This window comes from Arvicanthis niloticus, chromosome 11 (genome assembly GCF_011762505.2).
Source record: "Arvicanthis niloticus isolate mArvNil1 chromosome 11, mArvNil1.pat.X, whole genome shotgun sequence".
Lineage (NCBI taxonomy): Eukaryota > Metazoa > Chordata > Mammalia > Rodentia > Muridae > Arvicanthis > Arvicanthis niloticus.
In genome coordinates, this window is record NC_047668.1 from 49,786,967 (window position 1) to 49,809,037 (window position 22,071).

General features: G+C 41.5%; 2 protein-coding genes and 1 long non-coding RNA gene across 8 annotated transcripts in view; all 3 read right to left on the reverse strand.

The window, feature by feature from the left end:
• Window positions 1-432: 432 nt before the first annotated feature.
• Window positions 433-6,727, reverse strand: Ttc32 (tetratricopeptide repeat domain 32). 2 transcript variants are annotated; one of them, XM_076942125.1, is made up of 4 exons: window positions 6,505-6,649; window positions 4,908-5,091; window positions 1,571-1,737; window positions 433-784 (listed from the first exon to the last, which is right to left on the reverse strand). In XM_076942125.1, exons 2-4 carry the CDS (start codon window positions 4,982-4,984, stop codon window positions 645-647), a joined length of 384 nt encoding a protein of 127 aa, XP_076798240.1. In that variant the 5' UTR covers window positions 4,985-5,091; window positions 6,505-6,649; the 3' UTR covers window positions 433-644. The 2 variants fall into 2 exon arrangements, with proteins under 2 accessions (XP_076798240.1, XP_034369703.1); XM_034513812.2 differs by lacking the exon at window positions 4,908-5,091 and having other exon boundaries at window positions 6,505-6,727.
• LOC143443879 (uncharacterized) lies at window positions 2,753-4,901 on the reverse strand. The gene is made up of 2 exons (XR_013113208.1): window positions 4,107-4,901; window positions 2,753-4,006 (listed from the first exon to the last, which is right to left on the reverse strand). It is a non-coding gene; the product is annotated as an uncharacterized LOC143443879 (long non-coding RNA).
• Window positions 6,728-10,257: 3,530 nt separating the features above from the next.
• Window positions 10,258-22,071, reverse strand: part of Wdr35 (WD repeat domain 35) — a 52,547-nt gene continuing 40,733 nt past the window's right edge. For 4 of the 5 annotated variants that reach the window (XM_034514050.1, XM_076942128.1, XM_076942127.1 and 1 more), the window contains 8 exons: window positions 20,528-20,674; window positions 18,940-19,072; window positions 17,128-17,238; window positions 16,033-16,197; window positions 14,825-14,965; window positions 14,122-14,278; window positions 11,384-11,624; window positions 10,258-11,125 (listed from right to left, as the gene is read on the reverse strand). In XM_034514050.1, the coding sequence (XP_034369941.1) occupies window positions 10,975-11,125; window positions 11,384-11,624; window positions 14,122-14,278; window positions 14,825-14,965; window positions 16,033-16,197; window positions 17,128-17,238; window positions 18,940-19,072; window positions 20,528-20,674 (1,246 nt within the window). In that variant the 3' untranslated portion in view covers window positions 10,258-10,974. The remainder of the gene's footprint in view (window positions 11,126-11,383; window positions 11,625-14,121; window positions 14,279-14,824; window positions 14,966-16,032; window positions 16,198-17,127; window positions 17,239-18,939; window positions 19,073-20,527; window positions 20,675-22,071) is intronic. The other variant, XM_076942126.1, reaches the window with a different exon arrangement.

Below are 22,071 nucleotides of genomic sequence, written 5' to 3' on the forward strand. Positions count from 1 at the left end.
TGTGAACATGGGCTGGATATGGAGCGTGTTATAGGCTTATTTTTATTAGGTGTCACAGCAGCGAGTGCTGTGGACAAGAGTGTCTTTAGGACGATGCAGACAGAACTGTTTGGGGAGTGAAGCGATGTCACATCAGTAGCTCATCCTCACGCAGGTCAGCAAAAAAACTTTGGCTTTTTTTTTGGGGGGGGGGGACCCTTTGTTTAAGGGTCGCTATAGCCTAGGCTTAGAGCAATCACAGCAATCCTCCTGCCTCAGACTTTAGAGTAGAAAGTTTTGGGTTTAATTATTCAGAAAAAGCAAATGTGATATTTTAAGTAGGTGAGCGTTTATGACTTAACTTTTCTATGGGTGGCAAAAATTACAAAGTTGGGAATAGAAATGTATGGTGAAAATAAAGCCTTCACTAAAAATAATGCATATTGATTTAAATATTTTTCACACTTTACACATTGGTATTATTTATTTACTCTTTTAAGAGATCTATCAAACATAATCTTTCTTAAAATTAATAAGCACATTATTTTACTTTCACTTCTAAAACTCAATCTCTTACATACAATCAAAATAGTTCTGTGCCTATCAGAGTCAATCAAATACAGATTTAAGGATCTCAAGTTAAAAATCTCAACAAGCTAAAGGTTTCAGTAACTTTTCTCGGCATTTCGTCTTTGCTTTTCTTCTTTGTCTAAAATGGTCTGTTTTAAGCTCAAAACAGCATCTTGAAATCCAGGATTTAGGTCTAATGCCTTCTTGAAATCTTCCAAAGCTTCATCAAAATATCCTGTAGCAGAGAATCCCAGAGATAGAAAAAAGAAAAAGGAGAAGTTGAGGATTTCCGTAACTGCACAGTGAAGTCTGAATATACAGTTTCATTTATGAGCTCTCCAAAAGGAAGCTGCCTCTCTCAGTGATTTAAGATGGTCTATCACAGAAACGTGTGCCCTTATGGAGTAGGTGGGTCTAAACCGGTGATGGAGACTGTACATGAGGCCCTGTGTTCCATCTCCGACAATTCAAAAAATAAAAACAAATAAAATTAGGGATGGTTTTTTTTATCAGATTTTATAGGTGGGCAGCACATAAATCATCACAGAAGTTCAACAAAATTATATCACTTCTTTTACATAGCTGCAGTAAAATAGAGAAACGGGTTTTTCTTTTTTATTTTAAGTGATAAACAGTACCCACAGCCCCTTTACTCCAGGCTTCTAAAAACTTCACTTCCAACTGTCTCCTGCCTTTTCAACTAGAAAGTGTCACTGGCACCCATCATCAGCATTACCCTCATTTTTGAAGATGGGTCTGCGACTGCGCAGGCGCGGGGTCGTCTTTGTGCCTGTGTCCAGGTCCTACTCCCACTACAGTTCTCCGCTGTGGTCTGTAAGGCCTAGCAAACGCCTAAAAACACTCAGGAACGCTTCCTTGTTCCTTAGGTCTAAACCTAAATTTCACATAATTGTCAAACTTGATTCCCTCACAAGAGCTGATCACTCTGAAGCAACAGAATACAGTCCACGAAAAAAGCAAAAGATAAAAAATTAAAAAGTGAAAAACCAAACCACCTTACCCAGCCTATAGCGAATCAAGCCTCTGTTATAATAGGGAACTTCAAAGTTGGGCAGGATTTCTATGGCAGATGTGTAGTCATCCATGGCTTCATAAAAATCAACGCTGAAGTACTTGGTTTGCCCCCTGTTGTTATATGCAGTGGCCAAATCCTCAGGGCTACATTCGCTTTAAACAAAAAGTTCACATTAAAAGCACATTGTTAAACCCCCGCCCCCCACTTCCATGCTCTTTGGAGCACCATCAAATTCCAGAGCTACAGCACGGCACGCTGTGTGGAAGCTGGAAACGCCAAGCTGAAGGAACAGTGCGTGTGGAAACAGAAATCAAGTTCCGTGGACGGCCGTCGGTGACCTTCGTGGGGCTACAACACAGCGTGGATTTTAAAGTACGTGGAATGTTATTAGAGTCTTCAAAGCCCTTGCTCTTTGCCAACATGTTTTGCTGAATACTAAAATGATTGCTGACTATTTTCAGAGCCCGCTCTGGAGGGAAGAAATGCATGCTGAGCAAGGAAAGCCCGCCCAGGTAACAGTGTGCTACAGAAGTGTCACGACACTTACTAATTTATTCTAAAATGTAGGTGGTCTTCAAACAATGAGATCTGAAGTCATTTTCCACCAGTAAAGAAACACTGGTTAAGCAGTGGGTAGCCATAGGTGTAATATTCCAGTTCTGCACTTTCTGTGAGAGGCCTGACACCCAGCGGCCCAGAGCCAACACATGGTCGAAGCCTCCTTCCTCTCACTGCCTATGCAAATTATCTTCACTGCTTGGAGCCAGAGTTATTACTGTCTTCCTTCTTCCTTCCCTTTTATCCCCCAAAGTCAAAGGATGAACTACATACTCCCCCCTCTCTCTTCTGCTATACCCCACAGTACAAAACATAACCCTCAGAAGCATTGGTAACGGCAGTATTTTTTAAATGTATTATTCTACATGTGTGTGAGCACAGATGCCACAGTGAGTATATGGAGTTCAGTTAAAACTCTGTGGCCTCAGTTCTGTCTTTTTACCTTTACCTGGGCTTCAAGAATGGAACTCAGTTGCCAGGTTGGCTCAGCAAGTACCTGTAGCTGATAAGCCACTTCCCTGACCCGTGATGTTACCAGACATATTAATCCTTGAATACCCAGACAAGGACCATGACTACTGTAGCACAGGGAGGTTCTTGCAGTTTATTTGTGTTGGGGGGTGGGGGGGGTTGTTTATTTGATTGTTCCAGGTTTTTTTGAGACAGGCTGTCACTATGTAACGCTGGCTGGCCTGGAACTCACTATGTTGGAAAGGCTAGCCTCTGCTGGATCAAAGTATGTACCACCACACCCACATGGGCCTGCAGTTTAGACTTCATAAAAGTAGAGAGGAACTGTTGTAACTTAGACATTTTCTGTTTTGTCAGCGCTGAGAAAGACGGACACCTCTGAAAGCCACTATCACCACTGTTAAGGCTCACGAACAGGAGGAGGCTGTGACGGTGTTAGACACCAGCTGAACTGCTACCCCAGACTGAAGGAGACACCACCTCAGGACTTCAGCAAAGCTTTCATTATTAATTCCTTCGGGTTTCAAAGCTTTGCTATAAATTCTTATCCTTGGATAATCTTAGAATGTTAGATTTCATTAAGACAAACTCTAAAATATTATTTTCCATGAAGGCAAACATTTTGTTTGCAATCTTAAAGATACAGGCAAGGGCTAGAGAGATAGTTCAACAGTTAAGTGCACTTGTTGCTCTTCCAAAGGACCCAGGTTTGATTCCTAGCATCCATACTGAGGTTCACAAACATCTGTAACACCAGTTCCAGAGAATTTAATGCCCTCTCCTGTCCTCTATGGGCACTGCATTGTATCTGGTCCACAGATACATATATATGCAAGCACTCATATGAAATTAGAAGAAATCTTTTAAAACGAGAGAGAGAGAGAGAGAGAGAGAGAGAGAGAGAGAGAGAGAGAGAGAGAGAGAGAGAGAGAAAATAATACCATTGACTTCCATTGTTAAAGTACTGGTCTTTTTAAACATATTTCTTCTTTGAATATTTATTAATTGTACTGTGTAAGGTGCTAGCGGAGTCAGAGAATGGCTCTACAAAGCGGCTCTCTCCTTTGGCTTTACATGAATTCCAGGGATTGAATTGAGGTCATCAGGCTTGGGTGGCAAGCGCCTTTACCCACTGGGCCCCATGAAAGCAGTCAGTACTATTCAGAATTATTCAATGGCCCGGTATTTTAAAAAATAAAATTGAACTTCCAAAGATAGGTGTAATGGGAAACGTGGAACTGGTAGACTTCATGTTTTGAACTCTATGGAAACTGAAAGCCCATTTTCCAAATGAGAAACTGGCCAGAGAAAGGAGGTGCAAGGGATGCAGTAATGCTGAGACTGGCACATGGGAGTGCGGAGGTTCCAGCTGAGCCCGGCGAGTCTTCCAGCCTGTAAAGGGCAGAGAGTAACTTGCTGTGATGGACACCGATTCTTTGGGCTGACATGTGTAAATGATAGAGAATAAGACGCTCACGTACCATCCACATACCTATTGCTAATTGTTCCTGAAACTTCCTAAAGAAGCCCATTAGAGGCTAAACGAGAACAGAAATGAGGTCTCCTGTGTTTGCTAGCCTTTTTATCAGGAGTGGTGCTGGAAATGAGAGCGGGAGATGGTAACATCATTCTACCACCTCTGCAGAACGTTCTATTAGCAAATGTCAGTGGAGTGCTCGGCCACAATGGGACGCCCGCCCGTCAACACCTTCTCCCTCCCCCAAGGCTCGGGAATGGAGAAGAGAAGGCAGGAAACTGGACAAGCCTGGGGCTGGGGCAGACGCTGTGAGACGGGGTCTCCTGGGCACTGCAGGAGCACTGCACTCATAAAGTCACGCTGTGGTTGGCTGCACAAGACCTGCGCAAGATCAAGTCAGTCAATACTCCAGCATGGGGAGGGTGCTCTTACCCCAGAGGAACTACTGACAGTCAAGGGCATCTGAGGAATGGAGGGAGGGTTAGCTTTCTTAAGGGTATGGCCCCTGATAGGTCAACCAATCTCCTGGATTAGTCACACATCTGTGAATAAATGGAGCAGCACAAAATGGGACTTGGTAACTTAAAAAAAAAAAAAAAAAAAAAAAAAAGAGGGGGAAGGGAAGTAGAGGTAGAGCTGAGAGGAATTAATGTGAGTAGTGGGGGGTGGGGATTATCAAAATGCACTATGAAATTTTCTAAGAATTAGCAAAAATACTGTATTAAAAAAAGAAATTTCCGTTAAGTATCGCAATACTGTAGTACTAAAATGAGAAAGCAATTTTACCTTTCTGGCTTAATTCCATTTAAGTCTTACCAACAAATAAGAATGCAGTCTTCAGTATAAGATCTCATGCAAAGACAAGCTTGCCTTCTGGTATAAAAATCTTCCATGACCACTGCTACATGCCTGTAATCTCAGCACTTGGGAAGCAGAGGCAGGGGGATCTCTGAATTCAAGACCAGCCTGGTGTGTAGAGGGAGTTCCAGGATAGCTAGGGCTAGAGAAAGAAAGAAAGAAGGGAGGGAGGGAGGGAGGGAGGGAGGAGGGAGGGAGGGAGGGAGGGAGGAGGGAGGGAGGGAGGGAGGGAGGGGGAAGGGAGGGAGGGAGGGGAAAGGGAGAGAGGAAAAAGAATGCCCAGTTTCTCTGTGCTCACTCCACACATTACATAAGTGAAACAAAGGCAAAGTTTGAAGTAACTAATGCTACACATCCAGGCATCAGCAAAGATAGGCGGTGAACATCACAGTTAAAGAAGACTTGAACCGATTACAGAGGAAATGTTAACCTGCAGACAGAAACGTTCTCATATTGGAGTTGGATTGAGTCTCCAGGTTTAAGGAGCAATTCACAACCAATACAAAGACACTAGGGCAAACAATACAAAGGGACTGGGAGTTCGACTCTCTGGTAAGGAGATGCTCAGGAGGGAAGCCAAGACTGGACGATAAAGATAGTGAACTTCCAATCTGGCCTACTTCTTCCTTACCCGGCTGACCGGAAACAAAAACCTGGCAGCCTAAAAAAAGGCTTTTCTACTTTTCTTCCACCACTAAGTTCAACGCTGGATCAGGACATGCTTAGGGCAAAGCTGAGGACCTTGTGTTCAAACTGACCAACCCTGTCCCTTAAACCCTCAGGGGAATGGATTTAAGGGTTCCTGAAATCCTCTTCCGCTTTGCCGGTTGTTTGGTTTGTTGTTGTTGTTGTTGGTTTTTTTTTCCTTTTTTTCCCTGTGTGCACGCGCGCGCGAACACACACACACACACACACACCTCTGCCTGGCTTGAGATTTTTTACTGCCTTTTAATCCCTTAACTGACAGAAAACAGAGCCCTATCAAGACTCCTAGATGTCAAAATTTTAGTAGACAAATTATCGGACATTTGGCTCGACATACAACGCCGTTTTCTCAAGCCTCAGAGCGGATTGGGAATAAAGAGGAGTCAGATGTGCACATCTTAATAAAGTGCTCGAACCCCAACATCCAAGTAACAAAGAGCTGTACTGGGCAAAGTTTCATCGCTGGCTGGATATTCTACAGAAAGGAATCTTGTGACTTTATAGCGAGGTCACATGAACAATCCTTAACTTCGGGGGTGTGCTGTGGCGTTTTGGTAAACACTACCGGGACGGCTGGGTGGCAGTGGCCGTGCTTAAGCCGGTGCTGAACCGGAACTTTCGCGTCCGGAACGCAAAGGCGTCGCTGTGGTCCCGAGGACCAGGAAAGCGGCTTCCGGCAGCCTGGGCTTTGGGGAAAACCAAAGCGTCCCCCTCCCCGAAGGACAGGACGCCGAGGGAATCTCTTTTGGAGACCAAGGCGCACCGCAGGACTCCGAGGTCCGCGCGTCCGCTGGGGGACCACCCACGCGCCCCGGGCTGCGCCGCGCCGCCCCGCTCTCGCGATAGTTACCTCCCGTGACTCAGGCACTGGCCAATGAACGCGGAGTATAGCACCTGGGCCTCGGCAAACTCGCCCCTGGCGAAGCGAGCCTGTGCCATCGCCAGGGCGGCCGGGCTCTCTCCGCCCTCTCGGCCCGGCCGCACGGCCATAACGGCCTCGCCCGGGTGGAAGCGGAACCACAGCTACCGCTCACGGGACTTCATAGGCTAAAGGAAGCGCGCCGCTAAACGAGGAGGACGTTTGTCCTGTTTGAGGACCCGTAATATCGCGAGATAACTGGTAGCGCCTGGAGGAGTTCGCGGGAAATAAAGAGGATTTAAATCTTTGTGATATATGTATACATATATACATTAGATGATAGCCTAGATGGATAGATGTGAGTTTCTTTTGGTTTAGAGAAGGTCGTTTGCCTTTAAGGAAACACTTAAGATACAGTGCTCATATACTAATTCTGATTGAATTTAAAAGCTGAATATTTAAAATAATGAGTTCCAAAACTAAAAAGCAGAACATAATTACCTAAGTAGAGCAGTTGCCAATGCATAAAAAAAAAAAAAATGAGTGTTAAAAAAAAATGAGTGTTATGGTTTGAATGTCGTGCCTTCCTTCCCCTCCCCCCAAGTTCATGAGCGGGAATCTTAATCCAACCTTGTGCTGACATGGGGCCCAATGCAGATGGGCTCCGCCCTCATGAATGGACTAGTGCCAGTCATTTAAAAGGCAAAGAGACTACTGCAAACAGTGTGTTTGTATGTCTTTTGCCATGCTATGGTGCGGGAAGAGGGCCTGTACATACGTGGACTCCCCAGCCCCCAAAACTGTGTGAACCGAATAAGTGACCCAGACTAGTGTTATTACCATGACACGCAATAAATGTTATAAGGCATTTGGCAGAATTGGTTCTAAAAAGTAAAGGTCAGCGAAGAAAGATACTTGGAAAGTGTTTGTCATCTTTAACATAGAACGTCCTCCTGAAAGAATAAATATTAAGTCTATGGTGTGGCAAACACAATTTAAAAATTGACATTAATATAGTGAACAAAGCTTTCGTCCTCAGTTCCTTGCAGCCTAGGAAGAAAACAAAGTCTTTTAAAGTCAGATAATGACTAGTATCATGCAGAAAGAGAAGAGCATTTTCTTCTGTAAAGGACCGGCTTGAAAGTAAATAGAAACAGAACCTACCAATGCTGACCCGTGAGGAACTAGAAAATCCTAACAAACCTCTAACTTACTAGTAAAGATGCTGATTTTTTATGCATAACTGTGCTCTAACTTGCATGTATGCCTGCATGACAGAAGAGGACATCAGATGTCATTATAGATGATTTTGAGCTGCCATGTGGTTGCTGGGAATTGAACTTAGGACCTCTGGAAGGTCAGCCAGCGCTCTCAACTGTTGAGCCATCTCTCTGACCCCAACACTGATTTAATGACAAACGCCCTAGATCTGAAGGCTACACCAGTGACAACAAACACCAGTCCTTCAACTCTTTCTGAAAATTAATCAGCAAAAAACACATCTTACATTCTTCTGTAAAAACACATCTTACATTCTTCTGTAAAAACACATCTTACATTCTTCTGTAAGGCCACTACTGCTGAGATGCCAATGTCTGACGATATCCATTATGATTGGCATCAATATAAAACTTGACATTGTGGTTGTGAGCCTAGCCTTTAAAATGGCTGCACCACCTTGCTCCAGCCTGCATTAACGGATAACATAACAAAAGACTACCATATCAAATGTACCAGCATATTAAATGAATTATGCACTGTAGTCAAATGAGAATTACTCCTAAAAATACAAGGATAACTCAGTCCATGAAAATGAATCAGTGTAACATACATATCAGTGGAACGAGAAGAGGGAAACTGTGTGGTCTTCTCAATTCACATATAAATGCATCTGATTAAAGCCTTTGTGTTAGTGACCATGTGTGCTTTCTTACCCTTACCATTCCCATGGCCCATCTTTCTCACCTTTTAACTTCTTTTTTTTTTAATGTGTGCATATGGCTGTGAGTGTTTGAAGATGCCCGTGTGTGTTCACATATAAATACACATGTCCGTGGGTATCAGACCAGAGGTTGATGAGTATCTTTCTCGAATGTTCTGTACCTTATTGAGACAGGTTCTCATGCTGAACCCAAGTGCTTGCTAGTGATTCTGCTAGTCCAGCTAACCAGCTTGCCCAGGATCTCCATGTGAGATCCCATCTGTACCTCTCAACTGCTGGGGTTACAGACAGGTTACTAATGCCTGTTTTTATGTGGGTGCTGAGGACCCAAGTCCCAGTCCTCATTCTTGCTTGGCAAACACCTGCTCAGCCACCTTCCCAGGGCCAGATTTCTCAAAATTCTACTAACCAGAAATTCAATCTGTGCCATATAAGAAAGCACTTCAATAAGTCTTAGTCTTTTGATGTGTTTTTAGAGAAATAGCTTGAGAGCAACCAGATCCTTTTATGACATACTTGTTTGTAATTTACGCATGTATTCAGTTTCACCTGCTTTCTGAAAGTCAACTAAAATATAAATGAACACTGTTTTTAAAAGATTAAGACTACTTTTACTTTCTCATCTATATTTTAACATTCCTAAAACTACTATAAACATGTTACTTTTATAGTTAAAATACTTTCTAACATTGAGAAAAGAACTAGAGGGATGGCTCATAGGTTAAGTGCACTGGCTGTTCTTCCAGAGGTCCTGAGTTCAAGTCCCAGCAACCACATAGTGGCTCACAAGCATCTGTAGTAAGATTGGTGCCCTCTTCTGGCCTGCAGGCATACATGCAGGCAGAATGCTCTATACATAATAAATAAGTCTTTTTTTAAAAAATTGAGAAAATAATTATAGAAGCAGACAGTAGAGGGCAACATAATATTGCTATTTTCAGATACCCAAAATAGGAGTCTAGAGCTATGGCAACAGAGTTACTCTGTTACTTTGGAACAATTTTTTCCTTGCATCTAAGTGTGGACTTTATGTAGTCTCTCTGGGAATGCTTCTCAGTTCTCTCACTTCCAGTCACTGGATATTTGCCTAAAAAAGACTGTTAGATTTTTCTCCCATGTATTAAATATTTTGTGTATACCTCTGTGTGTCTGTGTATGTATGTGTCTGTGTGTGTCTGTCTGCCACCAAAATGTCTAAAGAAAGACAATGCAAATGCCACACCTCCATACTTTATAGAGGAAGGAGACATGGGATAAATGTCATTTTTTTCCTTCAGAATTTAATTGTTTTCATGTTTACTTCAAATAATGTCTCAGAATAACCTATAATCTGAGCTCTGAGAATACAGAAAAGTGATCTTAAAGTACATTTTAGCAAAACATATTGAGCTGTGTGTGGTGGACGAGAGCAGGTCGGCTGTGCTTGTGCAGGTGCACTGCTTACCAGCGTGCTGGGCCTGGGGGGCCACATTTAGTGCATGCTGAGACCTGCTGGGGCCACATTTAGTGCATGCTGAGACCTGCTGGGGCCACATTTAGTGCATGCTGGGCCTGCTGGGGCCACATTTAGTGCATGCTGAGACCTGCTGGGGCCACATTTAGTGCATGCTGGGCCTTCAGGGGCCACATTTAGTGAATGCTGAGACCTGCTGGGGCCACATTTAGTGAATGCTGAGACCTGCTGGGGCCACATTTAGTGCATGCTGGGCCTTCAGGGGCCACATTTAGGCCACCAGAATACTCTGAACCATGGCATAGCTGGGAATAAGTCTGATGATAAGTAACAACAGCAGTACTCAAAATCAGTTAATTTCATGTTTATTATAAATAAGCAAAGGGGACCAAATGTTTTAGCCTCTTGAATGAGGCTAAAACATTCTTTAAAACTTCAAACAATAAAAAGTCTTTAAATGCCATTCCCTCATATGAAAATATAGAAATTGAATCCTTAAATAAAAATAGAACTCTTTTCCTTCACCAGTTGCTTAACCTCCCTGGAATCCAGGTTATATCAACTCTGGGCTTCACGTGTGTCCCTCCAGCCCTCCACCATTCCCATCTACCTCCCAAGGGCTCTCTAGTGAACTAGTAACCTTGACAAGACAGAACTATTTCTGGTTGAGAATGTATCTGTGGTAACTTGCCACAAATTATATATAATCTCTATAAATTGTAAATGGACAGATAGGAACTACAGAAAACATAAGTTTACATCTGTAAGTCTTATGTGAAAATAATCAAATTATCTCTTAGTTGCACCGTGATGTATGAATTATCATGTTTTTTTTTTCCATCACTGTCAGTGGACCCAGGACCTCGAGCATGCTTGGAAAGCACTCTACCACTGAGCACGTTCCAGCCCTCTTTTCATTGTCTTTTGTTATATATATTTTATACAAAAATACAACTAGCAGATGATGAAGTTGATTTACATTTGAAAATCAAGCATTATTACATATTCAGGTGCAGAAAGGTATATGTGCTTCACGTGTTTTACAGTTGAGATACTTTTTTTTCCTTTATTCTACCGAACTGTGGCATAAAGGGCAAAAGTTATAGTTACTGATTTCCTGAGCAAGAACATAGTGCTTGCAGACTTTGCACACCCAGAATTGGTACTCAATGATTGGGCTTCCAGTGGCAATACATGTTGGCAGTTTGCCTTCCCCGCTGTAAAAATAAGAGAGAAAACAATTAGACTTTCAAATATGTGGCTAGTCTTGCTGTACTATAAATACTGAAGAATAAAAATTTCCAAGACAAATTTCAAAACATACTTTCATCTCAATATTTTTACTAAAAACTTTTCTTTAAACAAAAAATATAGGTTTACTATACCCTTGTAGGATAAAAAAAAAAAATCAACTAGTGCTTTATTCTATCCAAGCTTCTAATCAGGTAAATGGCATCTGGTTATGATGCACCTACCCTTCAAGAAGGCTGTTCAACTCAGACTTCCTGTTGTCTTTTGGTGTGTGTTTGGTGAAGATTTCCAGAGCCAGATCTTCATATTGCTGCTTCTGTTCTGCACTGAGCGTCTCTAAAGACTCCAGTTTAATAAAAGCTTTTGAACAGGTACCAAAAGCTCTGCTCGCACAAGCACAGAGTGCTAACAGAGAGTAGATCTCAACTGAGGGAATGATGTCTTCATAGTCTCTCAGGTGAAGAGCTAGAAAAGATGGGGCAGTTAGTGTCTGCAAAGACAAGTACAGCGTGAACGTGTGAAACAGGACCCATAGACGCTGTTCTTTCTATCTTAACCTACATGAGCTTTAGTAAATGTAAGGCAATGCTGAGGGGCGGGAGCACCAGCGGAGGAAGCAGAGTTCTTAACCTCATTTCCGAGAATGAAATCTCACTACAATGACTCACACAGCCATGCTCACCTCCAGACAGAATGGTTTCGATACTGACATGTGCTTTTGTCCCATTTGATCCAGTAATTTCTGTGTCATTCCAGACAAGGAGTAATGCTATATTAGCTGTACTTCTCAAGATAATGTTTTCTGCTCACAAAGAACAAACAGTAGCATGATGTTCTCTGTGTTCTTTGTTCCACTGAGGTAATGGATAACTGGGTACAAATGTGCTGCCCACTGCTCGCCCAGAGCATTTATTTTGACAGCTGCTACAGCTTATCTGGAATCTTTCTGCACTAGAGACAGCATCTTTTCTTTAATGCGCTGCAGAATTAGCATCAGATTTGTCATCAATTTGTATGTATGCTTTTCCTCTCTAGACCCTGAAATTTAAAAAAAAAAAATCCTTCTGATAGTTTGATATAACAAAACCAATGGAACAATGCATCCATTGCGTCCTCTCATTAGAGTTCCACCAGTTAGTTCTGAGGTAAGTGTTGACAAGAAGTTGAATGGAACAGTTTCATCTTAAAACAGACATTTGTTTGGTTACGATAAACAAGACCGTCTAATTGTTCCTCTGAGCCCAACAGTTTCACAGGCAGCAGTTGCAAGCTACCTACTATTGCTTATCATTTCATACTGGAACACAGGAAGAGGGAGTGGATGGACCTCTTCACCCAACAGGGGAACAACCTCAGTGGGGTTTCTTTTAACCTAAGTCTAGAAGTGGCACATGACTGTGTAAAATATTTAAGCTGCAGTGTGTCACATTAATTAAAATTAAATGATTTGTTATAAAATAAGAAATCAAAATTATTTTCTTTATATAACCGATAGCCAATTGGACAACCTTCGTACAGTCCTATTACTAATGACAATAAAAATAAGAATAAGCTCCAAAAGAACCATCTGGGACATACCAGAAGTGAACTAAAGTTCTCGATAGAAAGCAAACAAACAAAAAAACAGATACAGCAATGGTTTTTAAAAGTTGATATTTCTGGATGAGAAAATTCATTATTGACATATTAGTGATACCATCTTAGTAAATTAATGTAGTTCTAATCAAAAGTCCAATAAGACCTCATTGAAATTGCCTCATCCTCAAAAAGGTTATGAGTTCATCTGGCTGGAGAAATACAGAAGAATGGGATACCTAAAAGTCATTTTACAAAGATGACAGTGGAGAACTTAAATATTAAATAAGGCATAAATGAAGGCTGGAAAAATAACTCAGTGGTTTAAAAACACTTGAAGTTTTTTTCCAGAGGCCCTGAGTTTGGTTCCTAGAACCCATTTTAAGTGTTCATAACCACCTGTACCTGCAGCCCTAGGGGATCTGACACACTCTTCTGGCCTCTGTTGACACTGCACTCAATTGGCATACAATCACACAGACACATTAGTAATAATAACAGATTATAGGTAAGGAAAGAACAGTACTGGTACAGAAATACGGGAATGGAAGATAATAGTCTAGGAGGAATTAAGAATACATCTGCCTGAAGCACGGTGGTGGCCATGCCTCTAATTTACAGCACTTGGCAGGCAGAGACAGAAGGCTGCAAGTTCAAGGACAGCCTAGGATACATAATGAAATACTGTTTCATCACACATACACAGAGAGAGACACAGAGACACAGACACAGAGGGACACAGAGAGAGAATAAAACAAAACTAAATGAATTAATGTGATTTTCTAATAAAAAGAGAAAAGAAAGTTTACTTGAATGTGCACAATGGTTATCTCTGAGTTACAAAATTATTTTATGCCATTATTTTGTCTTTTGTACTTCCCTATTTTGGTTGAAATTACTAAAAATGAATCACTTTATGAAAAAAGATAAATACTACAGAAATGTATATGACATGAAAATATCTTTAAGCACTATTAAGGCACACACAAGCAGGTCTGTTCAAGTTTCCAGTACTCTGCAAGAAGTGTCAAGAGTTCCACGGACACAGGCACAGTCGTCTGTACCTCTAAAAGACTGTGGGCTGAGCAGTTAAATGCTTGGCTTTGAATAGGAAGTATATGAATACAAATAACAAATATAATTTGTTTATTATCTAAAGTATCTGATATTTCTGTGAACTACTGTGTACTATGTTTTTTTTAAAAAGTGGGAGAAAACTTCGAAAAGAAGAATGCACAAAATAAACTGTATATTCATAATCTTGACACATAGCGATAAAAGCACAGGGGAAATATTAAAATTAATATAGGGACAAATGAAGAAGCTAGCTCTTCCTGTTCACTGGACCATCTTCAGATGTCCTGCAAACATTCCATGGCATGCCTACCTGTCTTCAACGCGGTGTCAACGTATCCTTCATAGAGCTGCCGCTGAGCGAGTATAAAGAAATGGTAGGCCTCGGCTCCTCGCCAGGCATTGTCCGTGAACCGACTGGTTGTAGAGAGAACCTCCTCTTCTAGCAAGCCAGCCAAAGCAGAAGTGGCCTGGGAGAAAAGCCGGTGCACTCTGTCAGCCCCCACACACACACACACACGGCCTCACCCCACGTCACATAACAGTAGGAAGGTTAAGTCTGAGACAGCCACACAGCTTCACACAGTTTACCATGTCTCCTGTCAGCACAGAGCTAAGTTTGCCATCATAGCTCAGTTATCTAAATTGGCAAGCTCAAAGTTTAAAATAGAACAGATTAAACTTTAAGTCAATGTGAAATTTACGGTAAAATAGATTTATATTCTAAGAAGGTTTTTTTTTTTTAAATTCTCTAATTAAGAATGGAGAGCTCAGTAGGCAAGTAAACACTTTAACAAAAAATAAAGCATCGAAGAAACTGATCTTAAAGAAAAACAGTCCTCCAAATTTCTAAATAGAAAGTTCTAAATCTGCATAGTTATTTTGAATGAGGCATTACTGTTTGTTAAGCCCCTTTAATGAAATAAACGCAGGCCTACAAATGAAAGAGTTTCTTCATGAAGAGCAGTCACGGTGACCTGACATTGCTACTTGAGCTGCGTGCGCGTCCTAGTCACCTCTGAGTTCTTGCCTTTAACTTTGCCGCGCTGGGCGTTTTTCATCTGCTCGTGATACTGTTCGATGAGCAGGGCCGACAGCACGTACAGCTTCTTCACGCGCAGAGGCTTCGTCCTTTTCTTCGCCTCTTCATCTGCAATCTTAAAACGTTTCAGACACTGGGTAAGATACTTCCGGATGGATATTTGAACAACAAAAACCATTACCAAAATTAACTGAAATTTGATACTTTAAAAGAGGAGGGAGAAGACCACAATGGAATATAAATATAATTACGTTTCAGATTTTAAAAGCCATGGTCTTTTCTTCAAAATTTAGCTACTTGAACAGAAACTAACAGCCTTAAAAGTAAAAATATTGAAAAATATTTTTTTAAAAAAATATTGAAAAAAATAACAAAATCAGAGTGGATAAAGTAGTGTGTCCTTTAGAAGTTTGGGTTTTTTTGTTTTTGTTTTGTTTTGTTTTGTTTTTTTCGAGACAGGGTTTCTCTGTGTAGCCCTGGCTGTCCTGGCACTCACTCTGTAGACCAGGCTGACCTCGAACTCAGAAATCCGCCTGCCTCTGCCTCCCAAGTGCTGGGATTAAAGGCGTGCGCCACCACTGCCCGGTTAGAAGTTTAAATTTAAGTGATTTTGAGGAAATTATTAAGCAAGAAAAGAGGCCAATAGAGTATTTTAAAAATGTGTATTAATACTGTATTATGGATATTAAAAGAGTGTTGTTTTAAAATTTCTACATTTTACAAGGACTAATTTGTTTTAAAAATTGTGCCTTTTATAAGGATTTATTTCCAGTTAAAAGAATTTGTTCTTAACAACCCCAGGAAATTCTTAAATTCTTGGTTATCTTATATACGAAGCACAAAATTGTTTAGGAACAGGCAACATTGTGGCATCCGAATTACCCTTACCAGTAGACGGCAGCAATGCACAAAGCTGCTGTGAGAAGGGCTTTGCTGTGACAGACACTTGTTTACAAAGACAACAGAATACGTTCTATACGCTATAGAAGAAGATACAAAGCTAATTCTTCCAGTTCCAATTCTGTCTGTGGATTTCTCTGGTTTGGTAGTGATTAATGTACATAAATCTACTTAATTTTGGCTTGTGATGTTTATTTTACTTGCAAGTTTTTTAATAATAAAGCTTAACGTTAAAAAAGCTGTAACTAGAGCAAGTACCTCTTCAGCAGGACTCTGTATTACCTTATACATCAGTTTAGCTGCATCGAAAAAGTAGCTGGCTTTCCTATAGAGTTCAATGGCATCGAGAGTCTTGTTCTTCTCCAGTAAATGAGACGCGTACCTAGCTAACAGAGATCCAATTTCCTTCATGCTGTGACTTTTAGCCAGTTCGACGGCTTTGTTCCACTAAGAAAAACAACATACTATTCAGTCACCCAATATATAAATAACTTCCATTCTACGCTCAACACAATGAGGCCTAAGTGTGTGATATACGGAAACACTGCTTCAAATATAGCAAAGCAGTCGATGTCCTAATCATCTGTGAGATCAGAGCAGGCAAACGTTTTCCAGGCAAGCATTTCAAAATGACTGCATCATCTAAGAGGCTTATCTTGGAAAAGCACATTTGAAAATGAAAGTCTCAAAATTTATAATCACATTAATCGTATAGTTCTCTTGCTGCACATATTGTAAGCTAGAAAAAGAATTTGTTTTTTAGTTTTTATCATAAAACAAAACACAGCTTCATTTAGGAAAATATCCTATCAGATATAACATTTATAAATTATCTTTATAAGGCAAACAGATCTTTTCAAACACTTCAAAGAAAATGCCTAGAAGAATATACTGATAGCCAACCATTTCTGTAATAAACCTGCACTTTGATTTTAGTTAAATTTAAGGTTTTTTTTTTTAATATCAAATGCATGTTTTCTATTAAAAAAAAGAAAGGAAATAGATTTGCCAAAATAAATATTGATCAAGTAACTTGATTCTTTCCTCAGGCGGTGACTGACTTGGTCCCTTATGAGAAACAAAACCCAACCCTAACAAAATGCTGAAAATTATGAAATTAGTTCCAGATAAAAACTTGAGCACACAGGTCTGTTCTGTGCCCCTGGTCGACTAAGCTGTGAGCAGGCCACCACTTATGGTAGCACAGGAGGTTAAGTGCAAAGGCCACCCATGCCATGCTCCACTTAGAAGAGCCTTGAGCTAGCTCCTTCCCCTCCCAGCCTCACACTGGAGACCACTCCAGTGACCTTCATTTCACTTTCCCCTAAGAAGCCTTTCGAGGGCACAGTGCCCGGAAAGCAGCTGTCCGTTCCTCACTTGGTTCAGGTGTACACAGGTGTCCACCGCTGCCTTTGGTTGGTTACACTTCAAGAACGCGCTCACGGCTTGCTCACACATTCCAACCCTCACAAACATCTGGGCTATTTCCTGTAAGCACCAAACAGTTTTATCAGATTTCACAGACCCAGGCAATTATTTAGTTTAATTTACCAAAACTCCACAGGGACACGTGAACTCTAAGCTGGTGGGGACACCTGAATACTACATTGGTAGGTAGAGCGATTTTTCTTTCAGACAGGAGACTACAGGTCGGGATGGGTGTCACAGTGTCCACTTCATAGATCTAGCACTTCAGTGGCTCAGGCCCTGAAGACACTGCCCTGCTTTACTCCTTCAGATTAGCAGCCTGAGGGGAGGAGCATTGCTCTAAGTTCAAAACCAGCTACACAGACTGCCACAGAAAAGAAAGAGAAGGGGAAAAAAGAAAGCATGCATCCTGGTGGGTAGTGTTAAAAATGATGGATGATGATGATGATGATGATGATGATGATGATGATGATGATGATGATGATGATGTGGTGATATGTACCAAGGAACTGTTGTTATGTTCTGTTCAAGCTCCCAATCTTAAGAAATACCCCAGGACTTGGGATGAGTGAGGCTCATCCCAAGTTGGTAGACTGTTGCCTGGCAAGCTCAAAGCCCTGGGTTTCGTCCCCAGCACTGCATAAACAGGCAATGTGGTACATTCCCAGCACTAAAGGCAGGAACATCAAAAATTCAAGGTCACCCATAGCTACACAGTGAATTCAAGGCAGCCTGAAATACATGGGACAAAACAAATTTAAGAAATGCCTCATGGTCCACATCTCTAGCCACAATCAAACAACAGATACGTAAATAGACAGACAGACAGACAGACAGGCAGGCAGGCAGAGGCATGCTGGGGTGGGGGACAATTGCATGGTCAAGTGGCAGGTTTGAATCCTAGCATGGCATAACGGAAACACTGCCTTCATCAGTTTTAGAAGCTAAACCCAAAACGGCTTCCTCAGAAAATAGCTGAGGCCAGGGAACCCACCTTCTGAGGAGGCCAGGGCACCCACAACCACCACAAACTTTACTGTCATCTTTTTGTCTCTTTCAACGTGTGTTGAAACTTTACTAATTAGAGTTTTCTCTCCCTACCCATCCTCAAAAATACTGGTGGTGGGTGTGCTAGTGAAATGGCTCAGTGGTTAAGAGCACTGGCTGCTTTGATTCCCAATATCCACACAGAGGCTCACAACCACCTTTACCTCCAGTCCCAGGGGATCTGCCCTCTTCTGGCCTCTGAGAGCACTGCATGTATGTGGGACACAGACATATGCAGGCAAAACATCCACACATGTAACAAATAAATAAATAATTTTGGATATATAAATTCATATGTGGTGCCCAACTACATTTTTAAAAGTAATGCCTATACTTTTCTTATCAAGTAATACATTCTAATTAAAAAATAAAACTTACAAAGCACAAAAAGTAGAATTGCTCAAAATGTTGTGACCTCTCTCAATACTCTGGCATTGTGCCGCCTCTGTGTCTGTCCCCTGCAACTGAAGGGCCTACACGAGGCTATGCTCTGGTGAGGTACTAAGCATCTCAGTGATTTCTCCCTGCAGCTCAGGCATCCTCTAATACTCTAATACTGGTTTCAAAATACAACATAAGTATCACCTCATGTCTAAGAAACTATGATACTATAAATTAACTTTCAGTTTTTGTTGCTGCAAAAGATATTTCCTGACTAAAAATAAATATTTTATAAATAAGCCAACAACAAAAACTAAAATTTGGAATACTTACTGGAAGCAACTTATGGTTTTCTGGAAGTGAATTGGCAAGATTCTCTAACCCCTCATAATCTTCTAGCATATAATAGCATTCAGCCAGGCGCTCCTGGTTCCTGCCTTTTACATAATATTGTACAGCATTTAGCCTATGGGTGGAAAAAAAAACTTCACAATCAGTATGTGAGTCTCCAGATAAACAAGAACTTCCATAAAAAATATCCTTTCATTAGGATATATTTGTGTTATCATTTTGAGTTATACAATACTGAAGGAGGTGGTCCTGTTCCCCAGTTGGTTCTTGATCTGTCAGGAAAGAAAGCCATGGGCCGATTGCTGGGTGGAAGATACAGGTGGGAGGTCCTGGGAGGCAGGCAGGGGACTCAAGGGAGGAGAATGGAGTTTGCCATGCTTCGGAGAGAGGAGAACCAGGAAACCATGTGAGATCTCAAAATGGAGTGGCCACACAGGCAGCTCCTACAGGCAGGTGGTCAGAGGAGTTTAGCAACTGAAGTTTAGGACAGATGGGAGAGATGGAGACAAGAAACTGATAATGGCACAATTTTCTAGGTGAGAGATAGCAGCGCCAAGCAATTGTGCCAAAAAGGCAAGTAGAAAAGGAGCACACTGTATATGTGTCTTTTGTTTGAGGATTCAAGGGAAGCTGGGTGGGGGCTGGTAGCGAGGTCACCTCCCAGAAGAGCAAAGGCAGGTAGAGGGTACAACTACAGACAACACAATACCTTTAAAACACACAACTTTTTAAGCTCTAAAGAAAATGAAGTATATTCTACCTGTAATATTCTTTGAATGCTTCACATATACAATATCATATAAGTACTTGTATCACTGACATAAATAAGCATATTGATCCCAATGAAAACTTACAAATAAAGCAATGCTTTCTGAAAACAATCTATAACAGAACAAGTAAATATAAAATAATTTACTATGATCAAAAATGAATCATATATATAACTGTAGAGGGAATCTCTTGTGTACTGTGTGGAAGCATCACCTGCCAATAAAACACTGATGGTCTATTAGCAAAAGGCAGGAAATAGAAGGTGGGAGTTCTGGCAGAAAGAGAGGAACTCTGGTAGACAGGCATGAGAAGATTCACACCAGACTCCAAGTAGACGGATTACGAAACTGAGGAGAGGTAACCAGCCATATGGCAGACACAGAATAGAATAAATAGGTTTTTATAAGTTATGAGATACTTGGGGAACAAGCCCTAGTTTAAGGCTATAAGCATCGTTAATAAATAATAAGCTTCCAAGTTGTTATTCAGGAACTGGGGCGCAGGTGGAAAACCTCATGGTTACATATAACATCCTAGGTTGTGAACTCAAAAACAGTAGAATGCTTTCTGAAGCTAGGTACAGGATTCACGTGGGTAGATGGCAGAGTTATACTGTGCTCATCTCTCAGGTCAAAAATGTCCTGCATCCAGAGAGCAAATGCATTACAGACACATTTAAATTTCAGGATTTAGAAGAAGGGCCTTCACTGGGACAGCATGATTTCCTGGAGAAGCACTCTGGGTAGCAATAACTCTAAACATGCAAGAATGCACCAGGCATCCAGGATAGCTCACACACCACTTCTGTCGATCAGCAAAGTAGTCTCCAATGGCATTGTGGGCTTGTTCAAGGAGACTGTCGTCTGCGTCACCAGATCCAGTTTTCAGGAGTTGCAATACTCTGAACCAGTCCCCCAATTTCAGCCTCAGACCAATAGCAAGGTCGCTACCAAAAAAACAAAAAGTATTCATTCACACATTCATCATTAATCCATTGTATAAAATTTGTCAGTTGCTTGCTTTGTGCTAGACACAGTTCTAGGTGCTTTGAGTCTGTCCAAGCACTCTGGAAACAGCCTGGCCACAGGCTGTCCCCACAGCTGGGACAGAGCAGAAGTTATAGTTTGAAGGTATGTCCTCTCAAATCTCATGTAGAAACTGAATCCCAACTGTGGCCGCAGCAAGCTTTGGTGTGCTTGGGGAAGTGATCAGGCCTCTTCTGTGAGATGATTAACAGCTTCATGAGGAGGGCACCAGAGAAAGCTCATGTCCTTTTGCCCTTCTGCCCATGAAAATTCAAGGCATCATCCTGGAACTACAGACTCGGCTCCTACCAGACATCAAATCTGCTAGACCCTCAGCCTGGGACTTCCCAGCCTCCAGAACTGTGAGAGACCATCTCTGTCCTTTATAAATTACCCAGGCTGAGGCACTTTTGTCACAGCAATAACACAAAACACAAAACACCAAAGTAAAAAGCTGCTTCTGAGCTGGGAGGTGGTGGCAATGCCTTTCATTCCATACTCGGGAGGCAGAGGCAGGTAAATGTGAGTTCGAGGCCAGCCTGGTCTACAGAGTGTATTCCAGGACAGCCAGGGCTACACAGAGAAACCCTGTCTCAAGAAACAAACAACAAAAAAGAGCTGTTTCAAGTCTTCTTTTCCTGAATTTCCAACTTGTTGAGCAAACCAATTATCTGCTGGATAATTAGTTCTCTTTTGATTTTGATTTTATCTTTTGATTTTTATTTTATGATTCCCAAGAGAAAGAATTAAATGATAGCCTCAGTAAATAAAACCCTAATTATGACTATATAATAATTAATAAAAGTCCCCAGACACTATAGACCTAGCAACTTTTTTCTTTACTAAATGAACAAAATCCCTGTTGTCATAGATTAACACATGGAAATAGAGGGGGGGCAGGTCCTTAGTGCCCGCCTGACTGCCTGACACAGCTGCTGCATCCGTGACCTGCACTAAGCAGCCAGCCAGCCCCTGGGCACTTGCTGGCCAGCTAGTCTAGCCAAAGCTTCAAGCTCCAGGTGCAATGAGAGGCTGTGTCTCACTAAGGTGGAGAACAGTAATGAAAGACACCCAACACTGACCTCTGGACTCCACAAATGCACACATGTGAACACACACAAGAAAAAAAAAACTTTAAAATAATAAATAAAGGCAGAGGCAGGCGGATTTCTGAGTTTGAGGCCAGCCTGGTCTACAGAGTGAGTTCCAGGACAGCCAAGGCTATACAGAGAAACCCTGTCTCAAAAAAACAAAAAATAATAATAATAAATAAATAAAAGCAGAGAAGAAAACTGCTCCCAATTTATAAAATATAAAT

Coding starts and splice junctions, on each gene's coding strand:
- Ttc32 (XM_034513812.2), bottom strand. CDS start 6,644: ATGGCCGTGCGGCCGGGCCGAGAGGGCGGAGAGAGCCCGGCCGCCCTG. Junction 1,738..6,504: donor CAGTGCCTGAGTCACGGGAG/GTAACTATCGCG, acceptor TTTTGTTTAAAG/CGAATGTAGCCCTGAGGATT. Junction 785..1,570: donor CTTGATTCGCTATAGGCTGG/GTAAGGTGGTTT, acceptor TCTCTGCTACAG/GATATTTTGATGAAGCTTTG.